A 27,089-nucleotide genomic window follows, 5' to 3' on the forward strand; every position below is an offset into this window, starting at 1 on the left:
TCCTTTATATTGCCTTTCTTAAATGGACTAGATTAACTCCAGTTTTTAAATAATGTGTGTTCTGAGGAGTAATTTCTGGTTCATCATCTCAGAAGTCTTTGGAGGAAGCCTTTTTTAATATCAATAAAAACTCAGTTTAAATGTGAACCGGCAAAAACGTCTTAAAACATTTCATTCCTAAAGTATCATTTATTATAAAGTAATTTTGTTGTTAACGTTGAAATGGACTTGTGCATTTTTTACTTTAGATTAAAATCCTCATAAATGCATAACATAGTTCATGCTTCTTAAACAATCTACCAGCCATGATTTATCATTTACTTAGTAATTTAGTATCTTGAATTCTGATTTATTTTACCTAGTCAATGGAGAATTACTTACATTCTGCGTTCTTTCAGTAAAGCTTTAGAGCTGAGTAATAAGGAGAGGGATGAAAGGTTTTCTGAATTATAGTGCATGAATTTGAACATCTAGGCTTTGAGTTGTTACATTATTTTGCTGTTATAGTACTTTTTTTCTTTAATACCTGGATTGTCTACTGTTTTCTAAATACATCAGGTTTTTAGGTAAGTTGTTTTAAGAAAAGTGAAGTACTAGCTGTCAAATCCATACTGTCAAATTTTGATATCATGGTAGTATTTAACAGTTTGTAATTTTAGCAGTGAAGTCCATGACTTAGTAATTTGGATAGTCTACCACAAATTTGAATAATTTCATAGCTGTTATGTAGAAGTCAGTTACTTTAGCTGGTGAAAAGCCTAAATAATCATTTAGCAAAAGTATAAATTCTTGGATCTCCCTCAGAATGTTAGAGCAAAAGATATGGAAAAATATGCAAGGAAAGAAAGATGTGGGAACAAACACAGGAAGTAATAGGATTTGTCTAAAAGAAATTTCAGAAACTGTATTAGATAAAATAGAGTCACAAATAGTGAAATAGTGGGTGAAAGTTTCCCTCTCCTGAAAAATCAAATCTTATGATTGAAAGAGCATTCTGACAGTCAAGTTTAGATGAAAAAAAGATGTATATTAAGTCTCAACCTGTTTCGTAATTTTAAATTCCAAGAGTGAAAAACAAAACCCTGAAAGCTACTAAATGGGGGTAGGTTGGTGGGGGTGATGGGTTGGAAGCTGCCTAAAAAGAATAGTAGACTACAGGCATTGAATTTCTTAGCAGCAGTAGATATTAGAAAGCAGTGGGTCAATTCAAAGTTCTGAGTTCCTACATCCAGAATTTATACCAACCAAATGATTATTCAGGTGTGAGATCAAATTAAAGCCATTTATAGATATTTAGAGACCGGGAAATTTACCTTTTATAACTTCTTGAATATGTACCTACCTAGAAAAATGAAATAGAGGGTAAAGAAAGTGAAGTGAGAGCCAAGAACTAAATCGCTAAGATACCAGTGAAAATCCCAGGATAACAACTATCAGGAAAATAATTGGTTCAAATAAGAGCAAGAAGCCAGAATTGTTTCTGAACAATGTCTTTAAGAAGAAAGTAAAAGCCATTCTGTAAATTGTGTGCTGGACTTTCTTAATATTAAAAAGGAAGCCAATAAGGAAACAAAAAGAAGCAGAGACTGGGGTACGTATGACTTTCGTGGCAACCAGTTTGAGTTCTGGAGCAGCCATAAGTCATTCTTGAATAGTTGGTACTCAAAGTAAGAGAGGTCTCTTGAATCTGCACTCTTTTGTGAAAATACTACATTATTTTTTGAAAGTCGGGGGTGGTACAAAGCCAAAAGAAAAGTGCAACTAATGTGTTTAAGTGAAACGTAGCACAGGATAAAATAAAGATAAGGAAAACTTGGAGAATGTTGTATAATGGGTTGGGGTTGGATTTGACTTACAAAACACTGGAAATCTTTGAGAGCCATGTCCTTTGAATAAGATGTGTTACTGACCTACACAACGTACACTTAGGTTTTTAAAAATTTAACAGTATGATTTCAAAGCCAGGGTTGTTAAAACAAAAATTGAAGATGTATTTTTATGATCTTAAAAATACATGCTTTTTCAATAACTTATTGCCCTTTTTTTAATTTTTATTTTTTTAAAAAAAGATTTTTATTGGGGAAGGGGAATAGGACTTTATTGGGGAACAGTGTGTAGTTCCAGGACTTTTTCCAAGTCAAGTTGTTATCCTTTCAGTCTTAGTTGTTGAGGGCGCAGCTCGGCTCCAGATCCAGTTGCCATTGCTAGTTGCAGGGGGCGCAGCCCACCATCCCTTGTGGTTGAGAGCCCATTGGCCCATGTGGGAATCTAACCGGCAGCCTTCGGAGTTAGGAGCATGGCCCACTTATTGCCTATTTTGATTTGAACCACAATGTAGATAAACCAAAAAGAGAAAAACAACAGCAATTACAAACACCTTCATCAGGGAAACCAGTAATATACAAGTTGGGGAACATCTTAGAAATATGTTTCAATTATTATCTACCTGGAGTTGGAACATTTGTATTGTTTCCTTTTCTCCACACTTCATCCAAAAATGCAAGCTGAGGAACAGTAATGTTTACTATCTCTTAGCCTAAGCTTCTGTGCTAACTCTTCAGATGGAACTGATGTAGCAAAAGCAATTAAAAAGTATTTCAAGAAATCTTGTAACCCATCTTTGCTATTAAGCTTTACAGCATTGATCAGCTTAACTCTCTGGATCTGTTTCTCATCTTGAGTTTTTCATCTCCAAGGTTTCTTCCAACCCTTTATATTACATGGCTTTTCTGTGACAGATTTTTTTTAAGCTTAATGAGCTCTGAAAATAATTCTAAGAATGTATTTTTAGGATTGTTATAAGCTTCCTTTGTGACATCTTTGGACAACATTCATTTGCCTGAATGAGTTCTGGTATGGTGGGTCATTTTTAGCTATATCTTTTATATAAAATAAAAGTTAGTGCTACATACTATTAATGTTTTGAAGGAACGTTCTACGTGTTTCCCCCAAAATAAGACCTAGCTGGACAGTCAGCTCTAATGCATCTTTTGGAGCAAAAATTAATATAAGACCCAGTCTTATTTTTCTATAAGACCCGGTATAATATATAATATAATATAACATATATAATGTAATATATAATATACCGGGTCTTACTTTCCTATAACATAATGCTGGGTCTTATATAATATAAGACTGTGTCTTATATTAAGTTTTGCTCCAAAAGACGCATTAAAGTTGATTGTCTGGCTGGGTCTTATTTTCGGGGAAACACGGTAGACTAGAAAACAAAATTACTATAATAATATCAGTAATGAAAACTGAAATCACTAGAGATCCCGCAGATGTTAAAAAGATAAAAGGGAATGTCAAGAATAATTTTATATCAGTAAATTCTACATTTAGGTTAAATAGGCAAATTCCTTGACAAACAAATATCTAAAACTGACACAAAAAGAAGTAGAAACTGTTAATAGTGTGGCATTCAATTTCATTAATGAAATTGAATCCTTATTTTGAAATTTTTCACAAAGAAAACTCCAGGGCCAGATGGCTTTAGTAGTAAATTCTAGCAAACATTTAATGAAAAAATATACCAATCATAATTCAGATTCCTTCAGAAAATAGGAGCTAGCATTATACTGAGCAATACCAACATTTGTAGAAAACTATAGACCGATATTCACCATGAATATATATGCAAAAATCCTTAAATATTTGTAAGTAAGATCCAGCAGTATGTAACAAGGACAATAAAACATGACCGTGTGGAGTTTGTCCCAGGAGTATGATTTTAACTAAAAATGCAATTAATGTAATAATTCACTCTATTGACAGAATAAAAGAGAAAAAAACCCAAATCTTCTCAATAGATGTAGCAAAGTGTTTAACAAAATTTAGTACTCATTTGTGATAAATACTCAGCAAATTAGGAATAGAAGGGAATTTCCTTAACCTGATAAAGGGCACCTACTAAAAAGTCTACAGGTAACATCATATTTAATGATAAACGGTAATGTTTTCCACCTAAGAGAAAAAAGCATAGTTTTTTCACTCTGACCAATTGCAGTCAAAATTGTACTAGAAATCCTAGTTAGTACAGTAAGTCCAGAAAAAAAAAAAAAGGGTTCTGATTGGAAAGGCAAGGGTAAAAGAATCTTCATTCTCAGATGACATGGTTTTATATATAGCAAATCCTAAGTTACCAGAAATATAACAATAAGTGAATTTAGTAAGATTGTAGGATACAAGGACAATATGTAGTAATCAGTGGAATTTCTGTATCATTGTAGTGAACAATTTAAAAAACATGAAATTTACAAAAGTACCATTTATAATAGAATGAAAACATGAAATATTCGGCTATAAATTTAACCAAATATATGTAAGATCTGTATACTGAACTATGAAATATAAAACATCACTGAGAGAAACGTAAGGAGACCTAAATAAATGGAGATAGTTAACCACATTCATAGATTGGAAGACTTGATAGTGTTACCAGTTCTACTGAGATCTATAGATTCAAGACCATCCCAGTCATATTCTCAGCAGGCTTATTGTAAAAATTACCAAACTAATTGTTAATCCCACGTGGAAATACACAGGTCTTAGAAAAGCCAGAACAATTTTGAAAAAGAACAACAAAATATCAGGACAGTCAGTGTTCCCTGCTTTAAAGATTTTCTATAAAACATAAGACTGATATTGGCATAAGAAGACAAATCAATGAAACAAAGAGGGTATAAACATATATACATACATATTAATACATATATATGTGATTTACATTTTTTTAATTGAAATATATTTGGCACATAACATTGTATAAATTTAAGATGTACAACATGTTAATTTGTATGGTTGGTTGATTTTTGACAAAAGCTTACAAGATGCCATTGGAAGAGGAGCCTTCTCAACAAAATAGCTATATTTTTATATGGAATAAAACTTTACTTCTACCCTTATTTATACCACGTACAAAAAATAACGTGTCATAGATTTAAACATAAAAGTTAAAAATGTGGAACTTCTAGAAGAAAACATAAGAAAATTATTCTCAACCAGACCAGCATAGGCAAAGATTTTTGGTACACATGAAACACCAATCATAGAAGAAAAAAACGAATTTCATCAAAATTGAAATTCTTTTGCTCTTCTAAAAAACACCTATGAAAAAGCAATTTACAGACTGGGAGAAAATACTTGAAATATCTACATCTAACAAAGGATTTACATCAATATACAGAAATCATCTCAGAACTCTTTTAAGACAACGCAGTTTTCAAAAGGGTAAAAGATTTGGTCATTTCACAAATGACGATATATGAATTGCCAATAATCACGTGAAAAAGATGCTCAAGATCACTAATCCTCAGAGAAACACCAATTAAATTATAACCATATACTGCTACCATCCACTAGAATGGATAAACTTAAAAAGACTGATAATATCACGTATTGACGAGCATGTGGAGCTCCTGGAATTCTCATATTGCTGATGGGAGTGTAAAATGGTACATCATTTTGGAAAACTTTGTTTCTGAAAGTTAAGATAGCCTTACCTTATGATCCAGCAATTTCTTGAAAACATTTGTTTACCAAAATACTTAATAGTGAATATTCTAAGCAGTTTTATTCCCAGTTGTCCCAAACAGGAAACAACAAGAATGTCTATTAACAAATGGATATATAAACAAATAATGGTGTATCCATATAGTGGACTAATATGACTCCACAATAAAAAGGAACAAACTACTGACATGAAACAACTTGGATTAAGGTCAAAAGTTGATGAGACAAAGAAAATAGACATAAGAGTACATACTGTATGATCTCGTTTATATGAAATTCTAGACACAATTTAGTTAAAGCAGAACAGTGGTTGCATAGGGTCAGTGGGGAGCGAGGTGGGTGATTGACTGCAAACAACGCCAGGGGACGTTTTGGGCTGATGAAAATTGGCTTTTATCTTGGTAGTGATGCATATTTAGGTGTACACATTTGTCAATCTACAGAACCGTATATTTAATGCATTTTTGGAATGTTACTTTTTACAGTTGCATTAAAATTTCTTTTTAGTGTCTTGATTACAAATTGATAATTATTTTGTTGGTGCTCATGTCTAACTTTTACATATTTGACAATTAAAGAATTATAATCTAAAAACACCAAAAGTACGCGTTGACTCTTGCATTAGAAAATTACAATGTACCCCTGAAATCTAGGACTTTTAAGTGAATGAAAATTTTTCATTTGTAAAAAAAAAAAAAAACACCCAGCACAAATGTGTGTGACTGTGTCCATATTTCATAATATACTTTTTCGATATAATAATGTTGGTAGGGTGCTTTCTTTGTTCTGTTGTCAAACTATTCTGTGCAGAATAATAAACTGCTAGTCTATAGGCAGGGTCATTATAAAATTTGGGGTTTTTTTGATGCTGTTTATGGTTTTATTTGTGACTGTCTCTACTGCGCCTCCTGGTGGTTTTTACTTCTTATTGGGGTAACATGAAAACACAGTCATTACATTACTTTTGTAAGACAAATTTTACAAAAGATTTTTAGTCTTTATGTTGAAATACTACCCAGTACCTTCTTTTGACAACACTGTAAAGCTTTATACTTGTGGTAGTTGTTATAAGAGTTACTTAGTACATGTTTCTCCATGGGTAACTTTATCATGTCTGACAGCTCTTTCCAGAATACCTCTGAAGTACAAATTGAGATCCCTTATTAGAGTAATGTTTCCTAATAGCTTTCATTCTAAAGTTAGTTCTCAATATCCTGCCGTACAAAAGAGATTGGGGAATTTCTTTTTAGAAATATTATGTATACTCAGAAATATTATGTAGATTTAGAAATATTACATATACTGGAACATTTTAAGGTGCCAGAAATTAAGGAAGTGTTCAAAATGGGGATTGTTGAAAGGTCTCACAGGAGCCAACCTGAGGTAATACCTAAAGACCAAAGATGGAACAGTTTGACTAACAAATGATATTAATTGGATTTTAACCCATAGGATAAAATAAATATCCATGAACCAATGCTGATGTGAATAATTGAATAAAGAAATAAATTGGGAGAAAGGACAGTTTTATTTTTGTTATTAAAACAGGAGCATTTCATTAATGTAAAAGAAAAGAGGGAAAATGAAAGTCATTATTAGGCAAATACTACAGTAATAAAATCTTGTAGACAAGACCCACCAATGTATGCTAAAATTAGGTCAGGGTTTTAGGAGAATAGGATATTGGCATAGTCTCAAAGTATCCGCTCCGCCCCCAGTTATTTTTCATGCAAAGGGAAAGATTGTAGATTTATAGTGGGGAAATTTGGCAGACGTTCCTTGGCCAAGTGATCATCGTTAACATCATGAATAAAAAGATGTGTTGACATCAGGAATTCCTTGATATGATGTGCAGAGAAGGACACATTATCATTTCTTTGGTATTCTTGCCCCCAAATGCCCAAATTCATTCTAATTATGAGAAAACATCAGCAAGCTCAAACTGAGGGACATTTTACAAAATACTGGATCAGAAGTTTGATGGTCATGAAAAACAAGGGAAGAATTAGGAGCTGTCACAAATTGGAGGGTTTGAAAAGATTTGCTTTATTTTGTTTTTGTTGTTAAATCATTAATAGACGAATAGGTTGTAAATTATAAAGTGGCTATTAAAAGAATTTCCTGAAGGAGCAATAGTCTTGTGGCTGTTTACTACTACACAATTACTGGAAATTGGCTAAAATTTAAGGAAAGTTTATTTTTCTACCATTCTGCTTATTTATTTTCTTTTGTGATTCTGAGAAACTTCACTATAACCTGAAAGAAATTAGACTTCAAATTGTTTTTACTTTTAACCCTAACATTGGAGTAGCAGCTTGGTGTATTAGATTGGTGCAAAAGTAATCATGGTTTTTGCAATTATTTTTAACCTTTTAAACTGCAGTTACTTTTGCACCAACCAAATAAATGTAGTAATAACAGTGATTTAAGAGCCCGAGACCAGATCTCTTCTCTACTATTTTGGAATCTCTTGTATTCATTTTTCTAAATGAGAAAAATAAATATAATAAAGGGAGATGGTTATGTTTCTTCATCTGAGAGGGTGGTGAATGAATATTCAACCTTCTATCTCTATTAATATTATATTACTCAAGTATTAATACACATGTCCAGTTGAAAATATTAAAATTTACTGTAGCAACATGAGCTCTCTAAAAGCAAGGTCTTAATTATTTTATGTGGTAATATTAGATTCTTGGAATTACTTGTTAAAATAAGTAACCATCTAGGTTTTACACTTAACCCCTGAATATACCCAGGGTGGGTAAATTCTCAACAGTTTAATTTGGTGTTTTCTATATAAGCAATTCATCAGTTCCTTATTAATAACTTTATATTTCATAAACTCAGACTAAGAGATCTAAGTTTTTAATCCTTTGCTTAAATTTTAGATAATATATATGTGATATGTGATTTGATGAGATTAATACTTTGAATAATAGAATTTGAATTGAATATGTAGGTATTTGCAACTATTAAAAAAGATAGTCCTTGCAAAGGTATCCTTAAAAAAAGTAGAAAAAAATCACGAGTTTCAACTTGGCAAAACATATGAAAAAGAGTATCTGAGTCACAAGATGAGTCAAGAAGGTGTGTTTTGTTTTTTGGTTTTTTGGTTTTTGTTTTTTGTTTTTTTTTGTCCATCTGTTTTAAGGACGTATGATCCAGAGCAGTAGGAAACATCTTTGATGATAGTTGGTGCCAAAAGTTGGAATTTGTTCACATTTAACTTGTACTCAGTGAAGATCTGAAACATTTAATGGTGCTGCCAAGATGGATTTTATCTATTTCAGAGATCTGTGTCTAATTTTTAGAAGATTGGTAAATGCTCATATTTCAAGAATTGAGACCTGTTTCGTACTTTAGGATATGTTTAATCCTTAAACACATCTAGGCAAGTGGAAGTGCTGAATAACTGCTTCTCTGGTGACAGTAACAACCAAATAAGTTACTTTGTTCCATATCTAAAAGAAACAGTTTTACCATTTGTTTTTGAAAACTAGCTTTGTTAGATCTTGTCTTTAAAATATGTTCATGGCATTGCCTTTCAAGCTAGCCATTTTAAAATGTAATTGTTTAGGTACAGAATTCCTTCAGTGCTCAACTAGCCCCAACTGGATAATAAGTACTGAGTAATCTAATCTGTGTTTTATCATAATACAAGCAGGAAGGAAGGGACTGAAAGGAGAAATAAATGGGTAGTTGGAGAATAGATACTGCCATCTTTCAAACTACACTGACTTCTTAAAGAAGCTCAAAGTAAGTTTTGGCTGCATGGGGTATGAGAGAATGATGATGATGAGTAGAAGATTAGAAGAAGCTTGTTTCCTCCAATCAGACTTAAGGGGCTTTTTAAAAAGCCAGTTATTGTCAAGTTAAAGTGTAATTACTAGCACATAGCTTTGCCTTTGAGGAAGGTTTAAACTACTCATCTAGAAGAGGTATCAACTAGTTTATAGTATTTCATAAGATGTGTAAAGCAAAAGGAAGTGAATGGATTTTAAATGTTGCTTTAAGGGCTGTTGCCAGAGAGAGAGTTAATGATACTCATAACCACAGGACATATAGTTAATAGCACCCCTCCCCTTTTTAATCAGAGAAAAATTGATAGGGCTTTCATAAATGGAGAGTTCAGAGAAGGACATTCCAGTAGAGGGCTTATAAGGGAATGGTGGAATGAAATTTATGCTGTTGAAGGAATTGTGACAAGAGCATTGTAGCTAAAGTAAAAGGAAGATGGAAACTTAAATTGAGGCTAAATATTGATGTCAAGAACTCTAGACTTTTTATCCTGTTTGCGTTAGGAAGTCATTAGAAATTTTTAAGCAGCTAGCAATTTGGCGGAATAATGCCTTTCAGAAAGATTACTATTGATAGTGTAAAGAAGGATGGATTGAACCAAGTATATTGGACGATTTATGATTCATCTTTATTATCCTTGATATTCTTAATATTCCTTATTCATTCAAGACTGGAATGCCGTCTTCTGGTTTAATGGGATTTTCTAGGTAATTGAAATATAATCCTTCAAGCACCTCAGTTTCAGTTTCATGATGTAACTTTCTAAACTGTTATTTATGTCTCGGCCTCAGTAAATGGAATCTAACAGTTTCCATAAATATTATGGTGCTACATGTCTGCCTCCCCTGTTTTCCATTAGTAATATAGTCTAGAGCTATTGTTAAATGAAATGACCCTTTTTGGTCCATATAGGGTTTGTAGAGACATTGTGTTTCCTTTTCCACTTGTAATCTGTAGTCATCCATTTTGTTCAATTTCCTCATCACCTTTTGTGATCTGTTGTTGTAAACTAAGGCAAAACTAAAGATTGCTAGAAGAAAATAATCCTTGGTATGTATGTAAAATTATGGCAAGCGTGGAGAGAGGGTAGCTTTCAGTAACATCTACGAACTTTGAGAAACTGTTCTGAAAGGTTTGCCCATTGGTGTTTGGTTAGATAAGTAGAGTTTTACTATAAATACTGGTGGCATTTTGATCAATACGTTTTACATCTGAAACACTTAGAATTAATACTCATTTAAGACATTTATTGAGCGCTTGATATATGCAGTATACAGAACACTGAAGAGAAAGTCATGAACTCTGCCCTGAGGAGGGGAAGACATGTAGACAAATAAGTGAAAAGCATTTGTGGGACTTAATTTATTATTAAGTTTGTTCCCTCCAAGAATAAGGATATCTAATTTCATTATGAAGAATTGGAAAATAAGGTTGATTTGAACAGTCTGCTTTTATCTGCATTAAAGAAGGAATACTTTTTATAGAGGGGTACAATGCTCTAAGAAATTGATGTGTTCATGAAGTGTATGTTTTAAATTTTGATTGGATTATTATAAATACATGTGTGTTTTGCTAATTTGAAGCATTGTTTATGTGAATCATTAATATAAAGGAATTTTTGTTATAATACAACATGTGTTTCTGAAAAACCCCACGTGCTGTAAAATGACATGTCTGGGAAAAATATGGGTACAGTAGACCACTCCGTATGCAGCTTTGTAACAGTAGTAACAAAAACCAATTTGATATTTAAAATACTAGCATAAATTAGTTGTGGCATTTGTATCATGCACTTTATCTGTTTACTTGCGAGCCTTAAACTGGGGCTTGTGCTTCCTATTTTGAGGTACAGGTTTTTGAGGGCATCTGCTTCAGCAGAAACTAATTTTGTGAAAATTAAATAATGAGCCAAGGTATAGTCATCTTTGCTAATTGCTTTTTTTGGGGTGGGGGCTGACATGTGGAGGGTAGTGGTGGTAGACGAGAGAAATTGTCTTTGCAACTTGTTCATTTGCGCCCTTAGTTTTCACCAGATAACAATGTTGAAAAGTGTCAGTGTTCTTAAAACCACTAAACTGGATGTTATTTTCTCTAATGGGAAGCATTTGTTGTTTTCACTTTTTCTTAAGGTTTTCATATTTTATTAAGACTTTCTCTTTAATTGGAGTAAACTTGCCTGAAAAAACCCCTGTGAATCAATGACATTTCTGTGCTCTATTGACATCTCTTCCTTCTTTATCAATTGCATATGAACTAATTCATATTAGAGCAGCATCTTGTCGTTGTACAGTCAGTACTTTAATAATGCAGATAATTAATAGTTCTTACCATTTTAACATAGTTATGTTTAAGTTTTTAAAATATATACTTTACCTTTTAAGTTCTTACAATGAGGCTGTCATATATTTGAACTTTCAAAACAGTTTGTAATGTCAGTCTCTAATACACACGACCATAATACATACGAGGTCGGACAATTAAGTTTACTAACTCATCCTAGAAAAAGTGCTACTCATTGCTTAATGTCACTATGGTCACCTTCAGAGTACTTCCCTTGGGAAGCTATGCACCGACACTAGCACCTAGTCCACCCTTCAAGGCAGTTTTGGAACTTTTTCTGGAATGGCCATCAGAGCTGTCATTGTATTACCCTTGATGTCCTGAATGTCATCAAAATGTCTTCCTTTCAGTATTTCCTTTAACTTCAGGTAAAGAAAGAAGTCATTGGGGGCCAGATCAGGTGTGTAGGAGGGTGTTCCAATACAGTTATTTGTTTACTGCCTAAAAACTCCCTCACAGACAGTGCCGTGTGAGCTGGTGCATTGTCGTGATGCAAGAGCCATGAATTGTTGGCGAAAAGTTCAGGTCGTCTGACTTTTTCACGCAGCCTTTTCAGTACTTCCAAATAGTAAACTTGGTTAACTGTTTGTCCAGTTGGTACAAATTCATAATGGATAATCCCTCTGATATCAAAAAAGGTTAGCAACATTGTTGCAACAAATTCATGAACTTGTCACACCGTCGTATATACATAATACATGACCGTAATACTTATGGGCAATATAACATTTGACTTGTTGATTTTGATTTTCTATTGAAAAGTTCATGATTGTATTTAATTTTTATATATTTGTTTATTTCTGTTAATCCACCATCAAAATTATGTGTGAGTGATTTTTTAAAGGAATGAAAACAATAATTTAGCTTAGAAGAAATTAAGAAACCTTTTCAAGAATGCATATAAGAGACCAGATACTGAATTTTTATAGAGTAGTTATAAACTAATGCAAACATTTTTAAGTTGTTTGTTTTTTCTCCTTTAGAGCATTGAAAAGTGAATTTTGTTAGCTGTGGGGTTTTTGTGTGTGTGTGTTTAAAAAAGCCAAAGCTGTGTTTTATTTGCTTATATTTGCAAAGAATATCTTTGGAAACATATTTAAGAAATTGGCAACATTGCCTCTAAAGAGGAGAATTGAATATCTACAGGGTGGGGTGGGAGGGAGGCTTTGAATTTTAGAACGATGTTCAAATTTTGAACCATGAACTACTAGAAATAAAGTAAATTCAAATTTAAAAAGATAAGTGAAAATCAAGGTGCTTTGGTGCAGAGCACAGATGGGTTTAGCCTGCCTATTAGGAACCATGTGACTTCCACGGTCAGTTTAGCATTGTCAATCCCATTGTAATATCTTGGTGTGCTCAGCATACAGTTGGTTGTATGTTATGGCAGGTGCAGACGAACAAAAGGGTAACCACACAGAATATTTATGATGTACTTTCTCTGTTATAAGGAATTAATCATCAGTATATATAACTTAATTAAATTTGAAGTTAAACTATTGGTTAACTGCTGGATTTTTCTCTATAATTTTCATAAAGTCATTTTGTAAATATTGCTATATCTTTTTGTTTGCTTTTAGTTGATGCTGATGAAATTAAAAGGCTAGGGAAGAGATTTAAGAAGCTTGATTTGGACAATTCTGGTTCTTTGAGTGTGGAAGAGTTCATGTCTCTGCCAGAGTTACAACAGAATCCTTTAGTACAGCGAGTAATAGATATATTCGACACAGATGGGAATGGAGAAGTAGACTTTAAAGGTAAGAAAGTAGTTTTTTGAACATCACAAGTTAGTATGAATAGTCTTACAACTATATGTACAGAAGTGTTTGAAAAACTTATTTTTCTTAACTGTTTTTATATTATTGGTGATCTTACAATAATAGCATATGTTAAAATCTGTGGTATATGACCTTAATGAACTAGTATCTTTTATTTTTTGGATCATAAATGATCTAATTGTCTTTATAAAGTAATCTTAAACAATGAGATTTAGTATTTCCTTTGTTTTTAGAAACTTAGTCTTACTTTAGGGAAACTTACAACACTAGCTGCATTTTTTAAAACTTTTTTTTAAAGAATGCGATACTAAGCAATAAATAAACTGTAATAATAAGGATATGAGCATTATAGGAAGGATTCATTTATTTTAGTCTATTTTAGATTTGTCAGATTTTAAATTTTACAGACTCAATAGTGTTTGCTGATATCAATTTGATACATAATTTTATACTTGATTCTATACTTGAAAGTAAATGAACATTTCATTTCACTGGGCAATCATCAACAGATGTGTTATTTTAGTTTCAGGAACTGAATTATAAATGAAGGGATCTAAAACTAATTTTGATTTAATGTTTAGAAGCCAATGAATAAAAATGATTATTTTCATGAAACTTCCAATAGTTTATTTAAATAATCCTGAATTTTGGAACCAGAAATCCAAAATTGTTTTTGTTCTGGCAAAACCATATATAATCCTTTCTTAAAGCCCCTTTTTATCATAATATGCCTAGGAAAAAAGTTAAATAGCTTGAAGAATATGTCGAGTATTATGCTCTGTGGTACTTCATAAGTATTTGTTCAAATTGATTTGACATTAGGGAACTCCGATTTCAAATTTAAAACATATGTAGAACCTTATTTGTTGAAGTTTCAAATTTAGCATTTTCAGCTTTAAACACTGCTATGTAACATTTTCTTTTGCAGCAAGAAAATAAAATTTTGTGGGTCTGTAAGTTTGTGTGTGTATTGGGTATATATTGCTTTCCTATGTAAAAAATTGGAACTTCTGATTTGTAAACATTTTCTGTTCTTATTCAGAATTCATTGAGGGCGTATCTCAGTTCAGTGTCAAAGGTGATAAGGAACAGAAGTTGAGGTGTAAGTATTTTTCTTCACTGAGTTTATCTTCTCTCTTATACCACCAATTAGTACCCCAAACTGCATTATAACCGCCTCTTAAAAATATTCTAAAAGATGGCTTTTATTCTAGATCCTTAGTGGACATAATAAAAATTTTACATTCTGGAGAAAATCCTTTTAGGACATTTGCAACTAATATTTTCTAACAATATGTCATTGTTACTTTTTAGTTGGATAGAAGGAAAACAGAATTTTCTTCTACTGAAAACAGCCATATAAATTAAACTACAAGACTTGATAAGAGACTTTCTAATGAAAGTGGGAAGAAATGTTCTAGTGTGCTTAGGTTAACTTGGTTTGCACACATTCTTTTCAGAGATATTTAACCAGAAGTCCACTGTTTTGGTTTATGTAGGCAGCCCTTTAAAATTATTCAACTCTTGGCCATGGGGCGCATGCACACCGAGTGAGGGCTGGACCCAAGAGGCAAGACATGACAAAGATGGCCCGTCCTGGCCATGGAGTCCCAGCATTCCATCTCTGCTGATCCCCCTTCCTACAAGGGAAAGAAAGATGACAGGGAGGATTTACCAGATGAATAGGAGCAGGAGGAAGCCATTGCCCACTTCCTTATGTGGAGTCCACCAGGCGGGACAGCATCATAAGTCTCATGTGCACAGGGACAGGTTACGTGCCAACAGGGGGGTGGCTTTCCTCCCACACAGTGATGAGTGATTGTGCCCTCAAAGAACTAAGCAGTATGTCCTCCTCTGTGTCCCCTGGCATTCGGTTTGGTGGTTTTCTTCCTGTTTCCACATTCAGTCCTGTGGATGATGACGTAGCAGAGTGGTGAAACTCACATTTCATAAGCAGGACTTCCTGGTAATCCTCGCAGTCAGGGCCACCCTGAGAACCAGGAACTCCAGCTTGTACTCTGGCATTGACCAGCCTGTCCAGACAGGGTCAGTACATGAACACAGTGGTTGGGTCATAGGTGACAGCTAACGTCTCCCTCATTTCACCTTGGAATGAGCAGCTGGTGAATTGTACGGTGCAGGCTGAGATGGGAGAGCGTTTTCCTGTGTGTGCTCTGTACATTACCTGATAGCCAGGTGCACACACAGTGATCTTCATGAGAACTTCAGTGAAGATGTCATACGTTGGCCACATGACTTAGCGCTTCTTGGAGACACATCACTATGTGTATTGTGCAGCAAAATCCATAGATGTTTAGAAACTGCTCTTGGTTCTTCCATGGCAGCACCTGTCAGAAGAGACACAGCATCTGTTCCCAGGGCCTGAGTTCCATACCTACCCCAGGTAGGAGAAGTAGAGGAGAAACCGATTCTTTTAATCTCCAGCAAACATCCTCCTGCCACTTGGAAGGAAAACTCCCCTCTGTGGCACCATTTCTATTTCTCCAGACCAGCAGCATCACTGCCCAGTGCCCGGCCTATGCCCAGCAAATAGTAGGCACTCAAAGAAGGTTTGAAAAATTTAATTCAGATCTTTTCAGCCGTTCTTTGGAGCATTGTAAGTTGAAAGCATACGGTCGTGACACGGAGATAAGACTGTTAGTGCAGCTGCACAGCTGTTATCAGGGCCTCATCTGCACGGAAGAGGCAGCAGAGAGGGAACATTTCGGATACATAAAAGAAGAAAGCACACACCAGTCAATACCTGAAATGTTTTCATCTACTCCCAAATGCCTAGACTTGGGGAAAAAAAAGCAAAACTTCGTTTCCTATAGAAAGTTACAGTTGTTTTTACCAAGAGTCTATGTGGTATTTGATTTACCCTTCATCCACTGGCTGGAACATACACTGGGGATTTGGTACAATAGTAGAATAATAAACCCTGCTTTTGACACATGCATACATACATACATAAAATTATTCAAACATTAACTAGAGAGACATTCAGTAACCGTTCTCTGAGGCACAGGATATACAGAAATATCCTTTGCAAATGAACTCTATATAAATAAGAATAATAATAGTAGCAGTTGTTATCTTTTATTGAGCTTTTACCACGTATTAGGTAATGTTCTAAGCAATTTACGTATATTATCTCATTCAGTGCTCTAAAGAACATGGGAGGTAGGAACTGTTATTAGCCTCAGTTTTACATGTACAGAAATTAAAACCTTAGCAAAGTTAAATAACTTACTCTAGGCCCAAACTCTGACTCCATAGCCCATACTCTTAACCATGTTAAACTGCACCTAAGGCAACATTTATATGTGAAAAGGAGCAATCCTCCTAGTTAAAATTCTAAATATTTGACAAATTACCGTTTTCTTTCTTATTGATAGTATTCACTTGTGATTGCCTGATGCTTGCCATTGATTTTTCTGTATTCTTTTTTTTTTTTTTAGTTGCTTTCCGTATCTACGACATGGATAAAGATGGCTATATTTCCAATGGGGAACTCTTCCAGGTGCTGAAGATGATGGTGGGGAACAATCTGAAAGATACACAATTACAGCAAATTGTAGACAAAACCATAATAAATGCAGATAAGGATGGAGATGGAAGAATATCCTTTGAAGAATTCTGTGCTGTAAGTACAAAAGAGCTGGTTCTTCATTAGTCATATTTTTAAAATCACTTGATAGAGAATTGTTTATAGTTACTTTGCCCTAGAAATTCATATTTGATTTTGCCTAACAGTCCCTTCAGAGTTCTGCAATTTTTTGGTTGTAATTAGTAATAAATAATGATTATTCTCAAAAATCAATATTCTCAGTGACAAGAATTGTACTAGTATCTTTTTACTTATTATTGTAGTCTCGCACATTACAACTAGGTTATATTCATAAGGTTCATTTAAAAATAAACATGCTCGAAAGTACTTTTGTGGGAAATTTGAGTTCTTGAGTTTCAGCTAGGAATCCAGAGGCTTGGTTTAATGAGGACACAAATGGAGTCCTTGTCCATTTTAAACTCACCAGCGAGGCAATGTAAATGGTGGTGTCTGCTCCCGTTCTTTTCCAAGCTATTGGTGGGTAGTTTTGTGTTGTGAGGCAAGACATCTGCAGAGGTGGGGACGAATTGTGGGGAGTCCTAGAAAATAACTAGGTGGGAACTGAGGAGATGGCTTAGCTGTTAGTTTACTGCCTTTCTTCAATAGATCCAGGGATTGGCCACCACTCGTTGCTTCCAAATAGGAACATAACCACCCAGCTTTTCTACTTGGGCCTTAAAGCAAAGGCGTTAGCTTTTTGATGTGTTATAAAGAGTTTTAACTGCAAACTAGAAATAATAGAGAATCCAGAGGAGAGGCAAAAGTAGCAAAGAAAAAGTTTTGAAGTTTTTCAGTTAGGAAAGTTATCTGAAGGAAGATTTCCCTCCTTTTCATATTTTATTTAGACTACACAAGGAAAAACAAATGACTTTGGTTGTGTGGTAAGGACTGCAGTAGCTACTTTGGCTTTATGTAGACGTTCACATTATCCTTTAAGTATCTTCCTTCATCTCAAGGGAATACTGTCTTTGCATTTTGTTTCAAAAAGTAGGGTCGTGCTTTAGTTTAAAGAACAGTCTTTTTGGAAGAGAGTTAGGTTTGAGACTTGAGACTTGGAACTGTTGCCAGGTGCTACTGCTACAGATGTTTGTTATCCCTTCCGTTTCTCTTACATTGTTATTGCCCGAGATCACTGCGGGACTCCCATGGACCGACCTGGGACTGAGTAGGACATGCATGAGTCCAGGCTGGTAGTGGCATCATAGAGAGCAGCCAGTTTTCAAAAGAAGAAAAGAAATTCCAACCTTTCAGGGAAAAGAAAAAACAAGAATGGAAACCAAATCTCTTGACTAGAGTGACATGAAAGGGATGTATATAAATGAAGACTACTTGCATTTAGTAAATGTAAAATGTAGTCTAAAATTACATATAAATCACCTGTAGTGGATCTTTAGTAATAGAAATGATGCTATTTATACACTGAAGATACAAGCTAAATTTTGAGCTCATTTACCAGTATTTTTGATAAATTGCTTTTATTTGTATTTTTCAGGGGCATAATCCAGGAATAGAGAAAAATATGTTTATTTTGTGTTTTATACCAACCTTTCTGAACATCGGTCAAGCCCATAATTTAGGCTTCATTGAGTTTTTTTAATTCTGGTTTCTCAAGCTATAACAGTGAAGGAGATGGGAAAAGCTATTTTAAAATATCACATACTATATATGTCTACTTTAAATTTTTCCGAGTACTTAACGTACAAATAAAATTAAGTGATTAGTGACAAGGGTAAAGTTGGTAGATTGAAAACATACTTATTTTTGCTTCTTTTCAAAACTCCAATGAAATGAAACAGATTAAGAAGAAAAGGTAATGAACTCACAAGGACAGAGTCAACAGCAGAGGATAGCAACTAGATTTGGCAACTTATAATCAGTAAACTGATGACTGGCAGACAGGAGAAAAAATGAATTCTAAGCTGTCGGCTTGGAAAGCTGAGAAGCACCCTGGTTTACAATGCAGAAAGGCTCAGAAGTTGGTGGCACAAGATAACTGAAACGGGGGTGAAGGTGAGGCTAACAACAGGAAAATTGCTTCAAGTCTGTTTAAGATGCAATTACAACACGAGGTCTCCTTTTTTACTCTGTTCAGACTCTCCTGACCTTTAGTGGGACTTTGGAGAGGATGAAATAGAGTCTCTAGGCTAGGAAGCAGGAGGCATAGATGAGGGGCGGTGTGTGTGTTTTGGCGGAATTAAGTGAAGATAAGCATATTTGCATTTTGACACCTCCAGCCTTCTTCCTGACCAGGAGACTCCTGGCAACTAGACTTAATTACACCCTCCAGCGAGGAGATGGGAAAACTGATCTCCCTAAAGCAGTGGTCCCACCACATCACTCCCAAGTATAGCACACAGTCATCAGCCCCACCATGTTTGTGGCGGGGCCAGAGCCCTTTCCACAGAGGCAGAGACCCACTCACCAGACAGCAGAGGAAAACCTTCATAGGGCATCTGAGGATGAAGCCACGTCCAGAAAAGAAGCTTGGAAAAACAGGTCTTGCAAGCCCAGTTAAAGCTTTAAAAGTAAAACAAAAATTCATCATCATTAGCCTCTGAAATATAACATTTAATCTTTGAAACAAAAACTGGATAGTATATAAAAGAGCTCTTGGAAATTTTTATTTAGAGATCCTTTGTAGGAAATCTCACATTGAATGCCAGAAAGAAAATGAAGAGAAGGAAATCATCAAAGTGAATCAAAGATAATGAGGCAAAAGTTTGAGTCTTCTGACTGAAAGGACTACTAAGTACAAATAGATTACATAAAAATAATCTGGACCTAGGTACATTTGTCATGAAATTGTAAAACAGTGGAGACAGAGATGGTTCTACAACTTCCAAAAGCTGAGGTACATGGGTGGGGGAGGAGCTTCGGACAAAGACTCAGGAATCATACTGCAGTGAATTTCTCAGTAGCAAAGTTGGGGACTAGAAGACAGTGGAGCAGCATTGCCTTTACAGTTCTGAGGGACAGTTATTTCCAAACTAGAATTCTCTACCAACTCAACTAAATGAAAGAATAAAGACATTTTCAGGGATGCAAGGCCTCCCTTTTTTGGAAACTACTGGAGGATGTGCTCTCCCACAGTAGTAAGGTTATAAATCAAAAGAAGATAATGTGGGATCCAGGAAGTAGAGAGTCCAACATGAGAGAGAAGGAAATCTCCAGGAAGATCGTGAGGGGAGATCCAGAGATGATAGGCGTAGAACAGGTTGGAAAGCTCTGGGAGTGATTTAAAGACAATGAAGTTGATAGAATTACATAATATATTTGAATGTATTTAGAACAAAAGTTTGGGGTTGAATTAATGATAAACACATCTTTTCCTTTCTCAGCCCAGGAAAAGGTCAGATAATTATTAACTGTAGCAAAACAAATATGTAGGAAAGCAAAAGTAGTCATAGTATGTGATTCTCTTCTTCCGTAAATAGTATTTTACATAGTCACAATTAAAAAGCTGAGTTTCTTTCTAATCAAAATAAAGATAGAACTCGTGGAAGGGTAGGAAGTATATGGGGTAGGAGATAGGTGGAGCAGGTGTGTGAGAAAGAGCTAAGTCTTCGTGTTCTGTGCTAGATAATGCCTGTGTCTTTAAATCCAAGAAAAGGCAATGTAGGAATGTTACTTGAAAACCTGAAGCTAAATAATGAAAATCAGCTAACAATTCTAAATGATTGCTTGTTTGTAGGTAAAAGGATATAGAGAATGAAGGCAGGGCAGCAAACTGCTGTTTTCATAGCAGAAAATGTAAAACTATTAACTGTTTAAACTTTATTTTTCAAATAAAAACATTTTAAGCAATAAGTTTGAATTTAAAAATAATATAGATGCAACTATACACAACATGGGATAATCTCACAAACGTAATGTTGAGTGCAACAAGCCAGACATGAAAGATTTCATTTATAAAATGTATAAAAATAGACCAAACTAATCCGTGCTGTTCAAGTCCGGATAGTGGCTCCCTGTGTGTATGGTAGGGTCAGAGCCGGGAGCTGGCTGGTTTTGGGAGGGGGCCCAGGACAGTCCTCTGCTAGTGGTCTGGGTGCTGCTTACCTGGGTGTTTCCTCCGAAAATTCATCAAGCTGTGCACATTTATGACTTACGCACTTTCTTTATGCAGGGTGTTCTTATTATTCCCCAAATAATAATACAGGTAATTACACTTTTAGATTACTGTATCAGTATTCACTGAGATATCTACAGCTCTACATGTATTTGATTCCATGGGAAACTAATGTGCAGAAAATTTTATTCATTTGGAACTTTTTATAATACCTTCTAGAATAGACAGAGTGAAAAACCCATATTTGGTTTTGGAGGACTTTTATGGTAACATCTGGTTATCATTTACTATGAAACTACTAGGGTAGGGGTCGGCAAACTTACAGAGTGGGCCAAATCTTGCCCATGGCCTGTTGTATGTCTTTGAGCTAAGGACTTTTTTTTTTTTTTTTGCATTTTTAAAGTGTTAAAAAATGTGGAGAAAGAAAATGTGAGAGAAATGATATGCAGCCTACGAATCCTAAAATATTTACTGTCTGGCCCTGGAATAAGTTTGCCAGCGTTTGTGCTGGCACGCAAGAAAATGCCTGTTACCCTGGAAGAAGGGAGCCATGAAAATTCTAGCTAGAGGCAGTGCAAGTTTAAAAAAAATACACAGCTTCCGAAATGGTTAAAATAATATGTTTTTAAATTATAGTTTTGATAAGGTGTTATAAGTAAAAAAAAAAAAGCATTTCTTCAGTATGGCTAAGCTTGATTGTTCCCATCTGTTGCAGGTTGTAGGTGGCCTAGATATCCACAAAAAGATGGTGGTAGATGTGTGACTCTTTTTTTAAAGAGTACCACCCAACACTTTTGCTTTCTTCTCCATCTCTGAAGATCTGCTCAAGACGTCCAGCAATGCTCTCTGTGTATTTTTAAATGGAAGTATTTTTCTCTGTGAAGCCACATTTTCCAACATGAGCCTCATGAAGCCAACTAAGTGTTATTGAACTCTTATTCTCTCAATAACTCAGTGTAGCACTTTAAAGTCTGAAGGACAGCAACATGAAAAGAGCATATCAATGTGGTGAAGAAAGGGAAGGGGTTGGCTTTTTAATTTATTTTTCTTCATCTTTTATAACAAGAAAGTATCTATATATACATATGTAAATATTTATATATAGATATATGTAGCTTTCTATATGTGTAGTAGGTTGGCTTTAATTTAATATACTTGATTCAGAAACAAAATGATAGAGTACAAAAGTGCCAAGCAGAACATAAAACATCCTTACTTTTATTTCACACAGTTTTATACATAGGTAGAAGATTGTACAATTTGAGCCGGGTGTTAGGCCAGCTACTTTCCTTTTCCTGTGCTTTCTCCTTTGAGAGATTGACAAAGCATTTGTTAACGTCCTATTATTTACTTTAATGACATTTTTGTAACAAAGGAGTTTGTAACTTTATTTATACCAATGAATATATTTCCAGGGACTATGTCTCATTGCTGAGCAGCTCTTACTACATCTCGGCTTGAGGAGAAAGTATAGTTCAGTGCTACTGCCAAGAGCTCGTTCTTGTGTTCATACAGTACTTGCACAAAGCTTATGGCTGCTTCATTCTGTAACTGCATAACTAGGAGCCATTACAGTTATTAAATGTCCCTGAGTAAATGTAAGTTTCAGTTGTGATTTTATACATGAAGGCCAGAAGCCATGTGAGGCAATCATAATTTATCTTAGATATTACTTAGTGAAAAGTACCTAAAGTAATCATGTAACCACATAGGATATCCATTTGTTTTATTACATGGGTAAATAATTTGTCATTAAACCTATGTTTGAACCATAAATTTTCCTTCTGTGTTTCAAGAGACTTGCAGCTAACCTTAAAAAAACAGGTGATATTTACGTGCATGTATGTATCTAAACATCCACATAATTTTTGTGACCTATATAGGAGAAATCCTACTCGTCAGTATGCCACAGAGGAGCAAGATTTTATCCAGATTTATACCTCTTAAGTTTATTTACCACACGGCATACAATGCACGATGGTTTTCTTTCCTGATTTGACCATATTTTAATGGATGACTTAATAAATTTGTGTGATATAAAAGTAGTGTATCATGTTCCAACACTTACTGTTGTCCCTTCCCTTTTCTGCAAAGGTACTGTTGGCTGGGAAAAAACATTTTGGTTAGCTTTCTGAGACAGTAGTCTTTCCCTGTATAGATTTTTAATAAAAACTGGTTTGATAGTCATGAGTGGAAAAGGGCAGGTTGAATTAAGGCGAATGAATCTTAAATTGGGCACCTGCCTGCCATCGCTGTTCCTTCAACTGAGTGCTGCACATCATGGGCTCTGTCTGTGAGAGAAAAATCTCGGTGCTTGGTGTCCTTGCATGACATGGAGTTTTGCATGTAGATCGATTTAAAATGTACCTCTTGTTTACATAATTTGCATAATTTTAAAAGATAATGTTGCCAAACTTTGGAAATGTTAATGTTCAAACTGAAAATCTCCACTACATGTACCTTTCTTCCTCTGGATCAGTACGTGGCTTATAATCGCAGCCAGTGGTTTGATCTGTTCCAGTGTCAACTGCCATGTGCTCTGCTTCAAGGGGGAACTAGTCTTTTGTGAATTTTTTGTACATAAGTATTTGTTACAAATATTTTAGCAAATGCTTTCTATTTCTCTTGCTTGTGCATATCTTGGCTGGCGTTACAGAAAAATAGTGCAAACATTATTTCCTTACTGGGGAATGAGGGTTTTTTCCTTTTTCTTTTTTTTTTTTAGTGTGTGTGGGTGGGTGGGGGAGGGGTGGTTTATGTTGAATGTTTAGTTTTTCTTCTGCATGAAACGTCATGTTGTGGGATCTTTAGAAAACTTCATACTGTATGAATAAGAAAATAAAACATTTGCAACTTGAAAGTATTCAGTGGTTTTTGGTGGGCTTCCACAGTCACTAGATAGTCCTTTTTTCATTCTTTTGGATTTTTCAAAAACTGATAAATGTTTGATGTTTGACTATAAGCCGTAAGTAAAAATGAATCTGCTTTATCACTGGGTAAACACACAAGTGATTCGGACTTAGAACCCTGTCTCATTAGCACCGTTCTCTGCTTCCAGCCGTCTCAGCCTCCTTGTGGTTCCTGGTGCCCTCAGCTAGCTTCTGCTGGAGGCCTTTGCACTCTCCCCTCCCCAGATACCCCGCAGCCAACGCCTCTGGGTCTTCGTTCAGGTATGTCATGGCTCAACAGGGATTCTCCTGGCCACCCTATTTAAATATAGGAATGCACCTTGGTCTCCTTTATCCCACTCTATGTGCTTCCCTAGTATTAACCTCTTCCGATACAATTCACTTAATGTATTCTATAAATTTGTGTTTCCCAAAAAGTTTGGCAAGGGCAGGGATTTGTCCTTTGTTCACTGGTAGCCTCAGTTGTCTAGAATTCTGTCTAGCCCTTATTGTAAAAAATTCTATCCATTACTTTCTTAATCTCCATAAAAGATAAAAATTAGCATTTTTTGAGACTTTCAACAACTTTGTAGAGTTCCTAGTACATGCTTACCACTTGAGACACCTGTGACAGGTAAATGACATACCTGGCCCAGATGAGTTATAAGCTGTTGGGGGTGTTTTATGCCCAGAACACCCATATTGCCAGGTATGTACTAGTTATGTGATAACTGTGCGCTGGATTCTTTGACCCCTTAGACTCCTAGGAGTAGAGGATTAGTTAAGCCTAAACGGATAGATGCATTTAAGCCCCAGGTCTTCCTTTTTTTACCTAGTTCTAATGGTCTTAAGAGTAGAAAATATGTCTCAACAGTGAAACGGCAACCCACAGAATATTTGTAAATCATTGTAAAAGAGATTGCTATCCACAATATATGAAGAACTGTTACAACTCAACAACAACCTGATTAAAACATGAGCAAAGGACTTGAATAGACATTTATCCAAAGAAGATGTACAAATGGCCTGAAACACACCGAGATGCTCAACATCACAAATGTAGATTCAAATCAAAACCGTGAGAGCACTTCATCCCCATTAGAATTGCTGTTACCAGGAAAAATGTTGGTAAGGATATGGAAAAATTGGAACCCTAGTGCATTGCTGGTGGGAATGTCAGATGGTGCAGTCACTAGGGGAAAGAGTAAAGAACAATTACTCTTGAAAAATTGAACAATTACCATAAGCTCCAGCAATTCCACTTCTGAGTACACACCCAAGAGAAGTAAAAGCAGGAACTCGAATGGCTGTATATACATGTTATTTACAATAGCCAAAAAGTAGAAGCAACCCAAATGTCCATGACAGATGAATGGATAATCAAAATGAGGTCTATACATAATAATGGAATCTTACTCAGCCTTGAAAGGACATTTTGACACATGCTACAACATGGATGAACCTTGAAGATGTGAAATAGCGTTACAAAAAAAATACTGTGATCCGACTTAACCAAGTTCCTAGAATGGTGGTTGCCAAGGGTGGGGAGGAGACAAAATGGGGAGTTCATGTGTAATGGATACAGTTTCAGTTGGGGAAGATAAAGTTCTGGAGATGGATGGTGGTGGTGATTGCGGAACAACAAATATACTTAATGCCACTCAACTGGACACTTAAAAAGTGGTTAAAATGGTAAATTTTATGTGTATGTTGACTAGAATTTAAGAGACTAGACAAGACGGTGAAAAATAATCCTCCTGAATAGTTTCCAGGACTTCACCATTCAAGCTCATGTCTTGAAATATCCTTAGTCTTCAAAAATTCCCACGTGCTCAAAAATCTCGTATTAGCTAACATGTTAAACTAAAAGTCCACTGCTACTTCAACCTGTCGCTTTCCTTGGACATAAATCTACCAGATCAAATTAGCAAAGTCCTTGCTCTCTCAAACCTAAAGATGTACTGGTTTAACCAAATTAGTAATTAAAATTTGCACAATATTGCAAAGTTGCAGGATGGCTATGTAAATTGTTACTGTATATTTCCAGTAATCTAACATTAAGCATGCTGTTCCAATCATAACAGGGCTCTGAAATTAGGAGATTTAGGTCTCTTTCCCAGATGGTCAGTGAACATGAGCTTTCTTCTCTACCATTCTAGTTCGAGGTAGTATGAGAGTTGGAACCCAAATCGTCTGGAATGGTTAGGAGGAAACATGGTCTCCTCCTTAGCCACCAAATACTTAAGAAAATGTTCCTCAGGCCCATTCCCAGCTCATAAATATGTAAATCATATATCAGAAATTGTGCTAGATACTAAACATCCAGAGATGGGGCTTTAGGGTGAGGCATACCCTGTAATCACCATATAGCATGACCAATGCCACAGAAACATGGGTAAGCATGGCTCAAGTTTGAGGTATTCGACTTAGTGTCCAGGACTTAGAAAAGGCTTTCATGAAGTGATTTGATCCAGGTTAAGATCAACTATCACTGTGACATAGTCAGATTTATTACCTCTTCTTCGTTCCCATTCCAAGAATTGGGTTTCCTCTAACATTTTTTTTCTCCCTTTCAAAACCCGAAGGAGTACTGCTCCCCCAGGAAGGGGAGAGATGTTTGACCAGGGAGGGGCCCAAAACTCAAGGTGCTAAATCCAAGTTCAACATTCTCAAAATTTTTGCAACTGCCAGAGAAATACATTTACTCTCCTGCATTACCAATAGTTCTAACTACCTAAGAAACCTTCAAAAGGAAGTCAGTTCAAGTAATATCAAAACGTAACTTGAAGAAAACCTGTTTCCTGGTCAAAATTATACATTTGCTTAAAAATCAACCCAAAACATTTATGGTTACCTAGCAGTGGTTCATTTCAGTCCTCAAGTTTTGAAAACCTGATTAAAACTATGGACCCACTCCCCAGAAAAGTACACCCTAAGTAGTCAGTTTTGAATATGACTTGCTAGGCAAATCACCGGGTGGGCAGGTACCTTCTGAAATCTCTGCAGACTCCAGAATGAGAAAATCTCAACAAATTCTTTTTCAAAAAAAGATGAGTGAAGAGATTTGGTACAGTCACACAACCATA

General features: G+C 35.2%; 1 protein-coding gene and 1 pseudogene across 2 annotated transcripts in view; both read left to right on the forward strand.

Annotated features, from left to right (window-relative positions):
- PPP3R1 (protein phosphatase 3 regulatory subunit B, alpha) overlaps window positions 1-23,977 on the forward strand; it is a 61,655-nt gene extending 37,678 nt beyond the window's left edge. Inside the window, exons 3-6 of the mRNA XM_081069638.1 lie at window positions 13,239-13,415; window positions 14,479-14,538; window positions 16,898-17,082; window positions 21,831-23,977. Coding sequence (XP_080925764.1) covers window positions 13,239-13,415; window positions 14,479-14,538; window positions 16,898-17,082; window positions 21,831-21,878 — 470 coding nt within the window. The 3' untranslated portion in view covers window positions 21,879-23,977. The remainder of the gene's footprint in view (window positions 1-13,238; window positions 13,416-14,478; window positions 14,539-16,897; window positions 17,083-21,830) is intronic.
- Window positions 15,039-15,754, forward strand: LOC308505722 (transmembrane protein 106C-like; annotated as a pseudogene). Its single transcript has one exon. The product of its transcript is annotated as a transmembrane protein 106C-like (transcript).
- Window positions 23,978-27,089: the final 3,112 nt, after the last annotated feature.

The sequence above is a fragment of the Rhinolophus hipposideros genome (genome assembly GCF_964194185.1).
Source record: "Rhinolophus hipposideros genome assembly, chromosome: 12".
In the NCBI taxonomy this organism is placed as follows: domain Eukaryota; kingdom Metazoa; phylum Chordata; class Mammalia; order Chiroptera; family Rhinolophidae; genus Rhinolophus; species Rhinolophus hipposideros.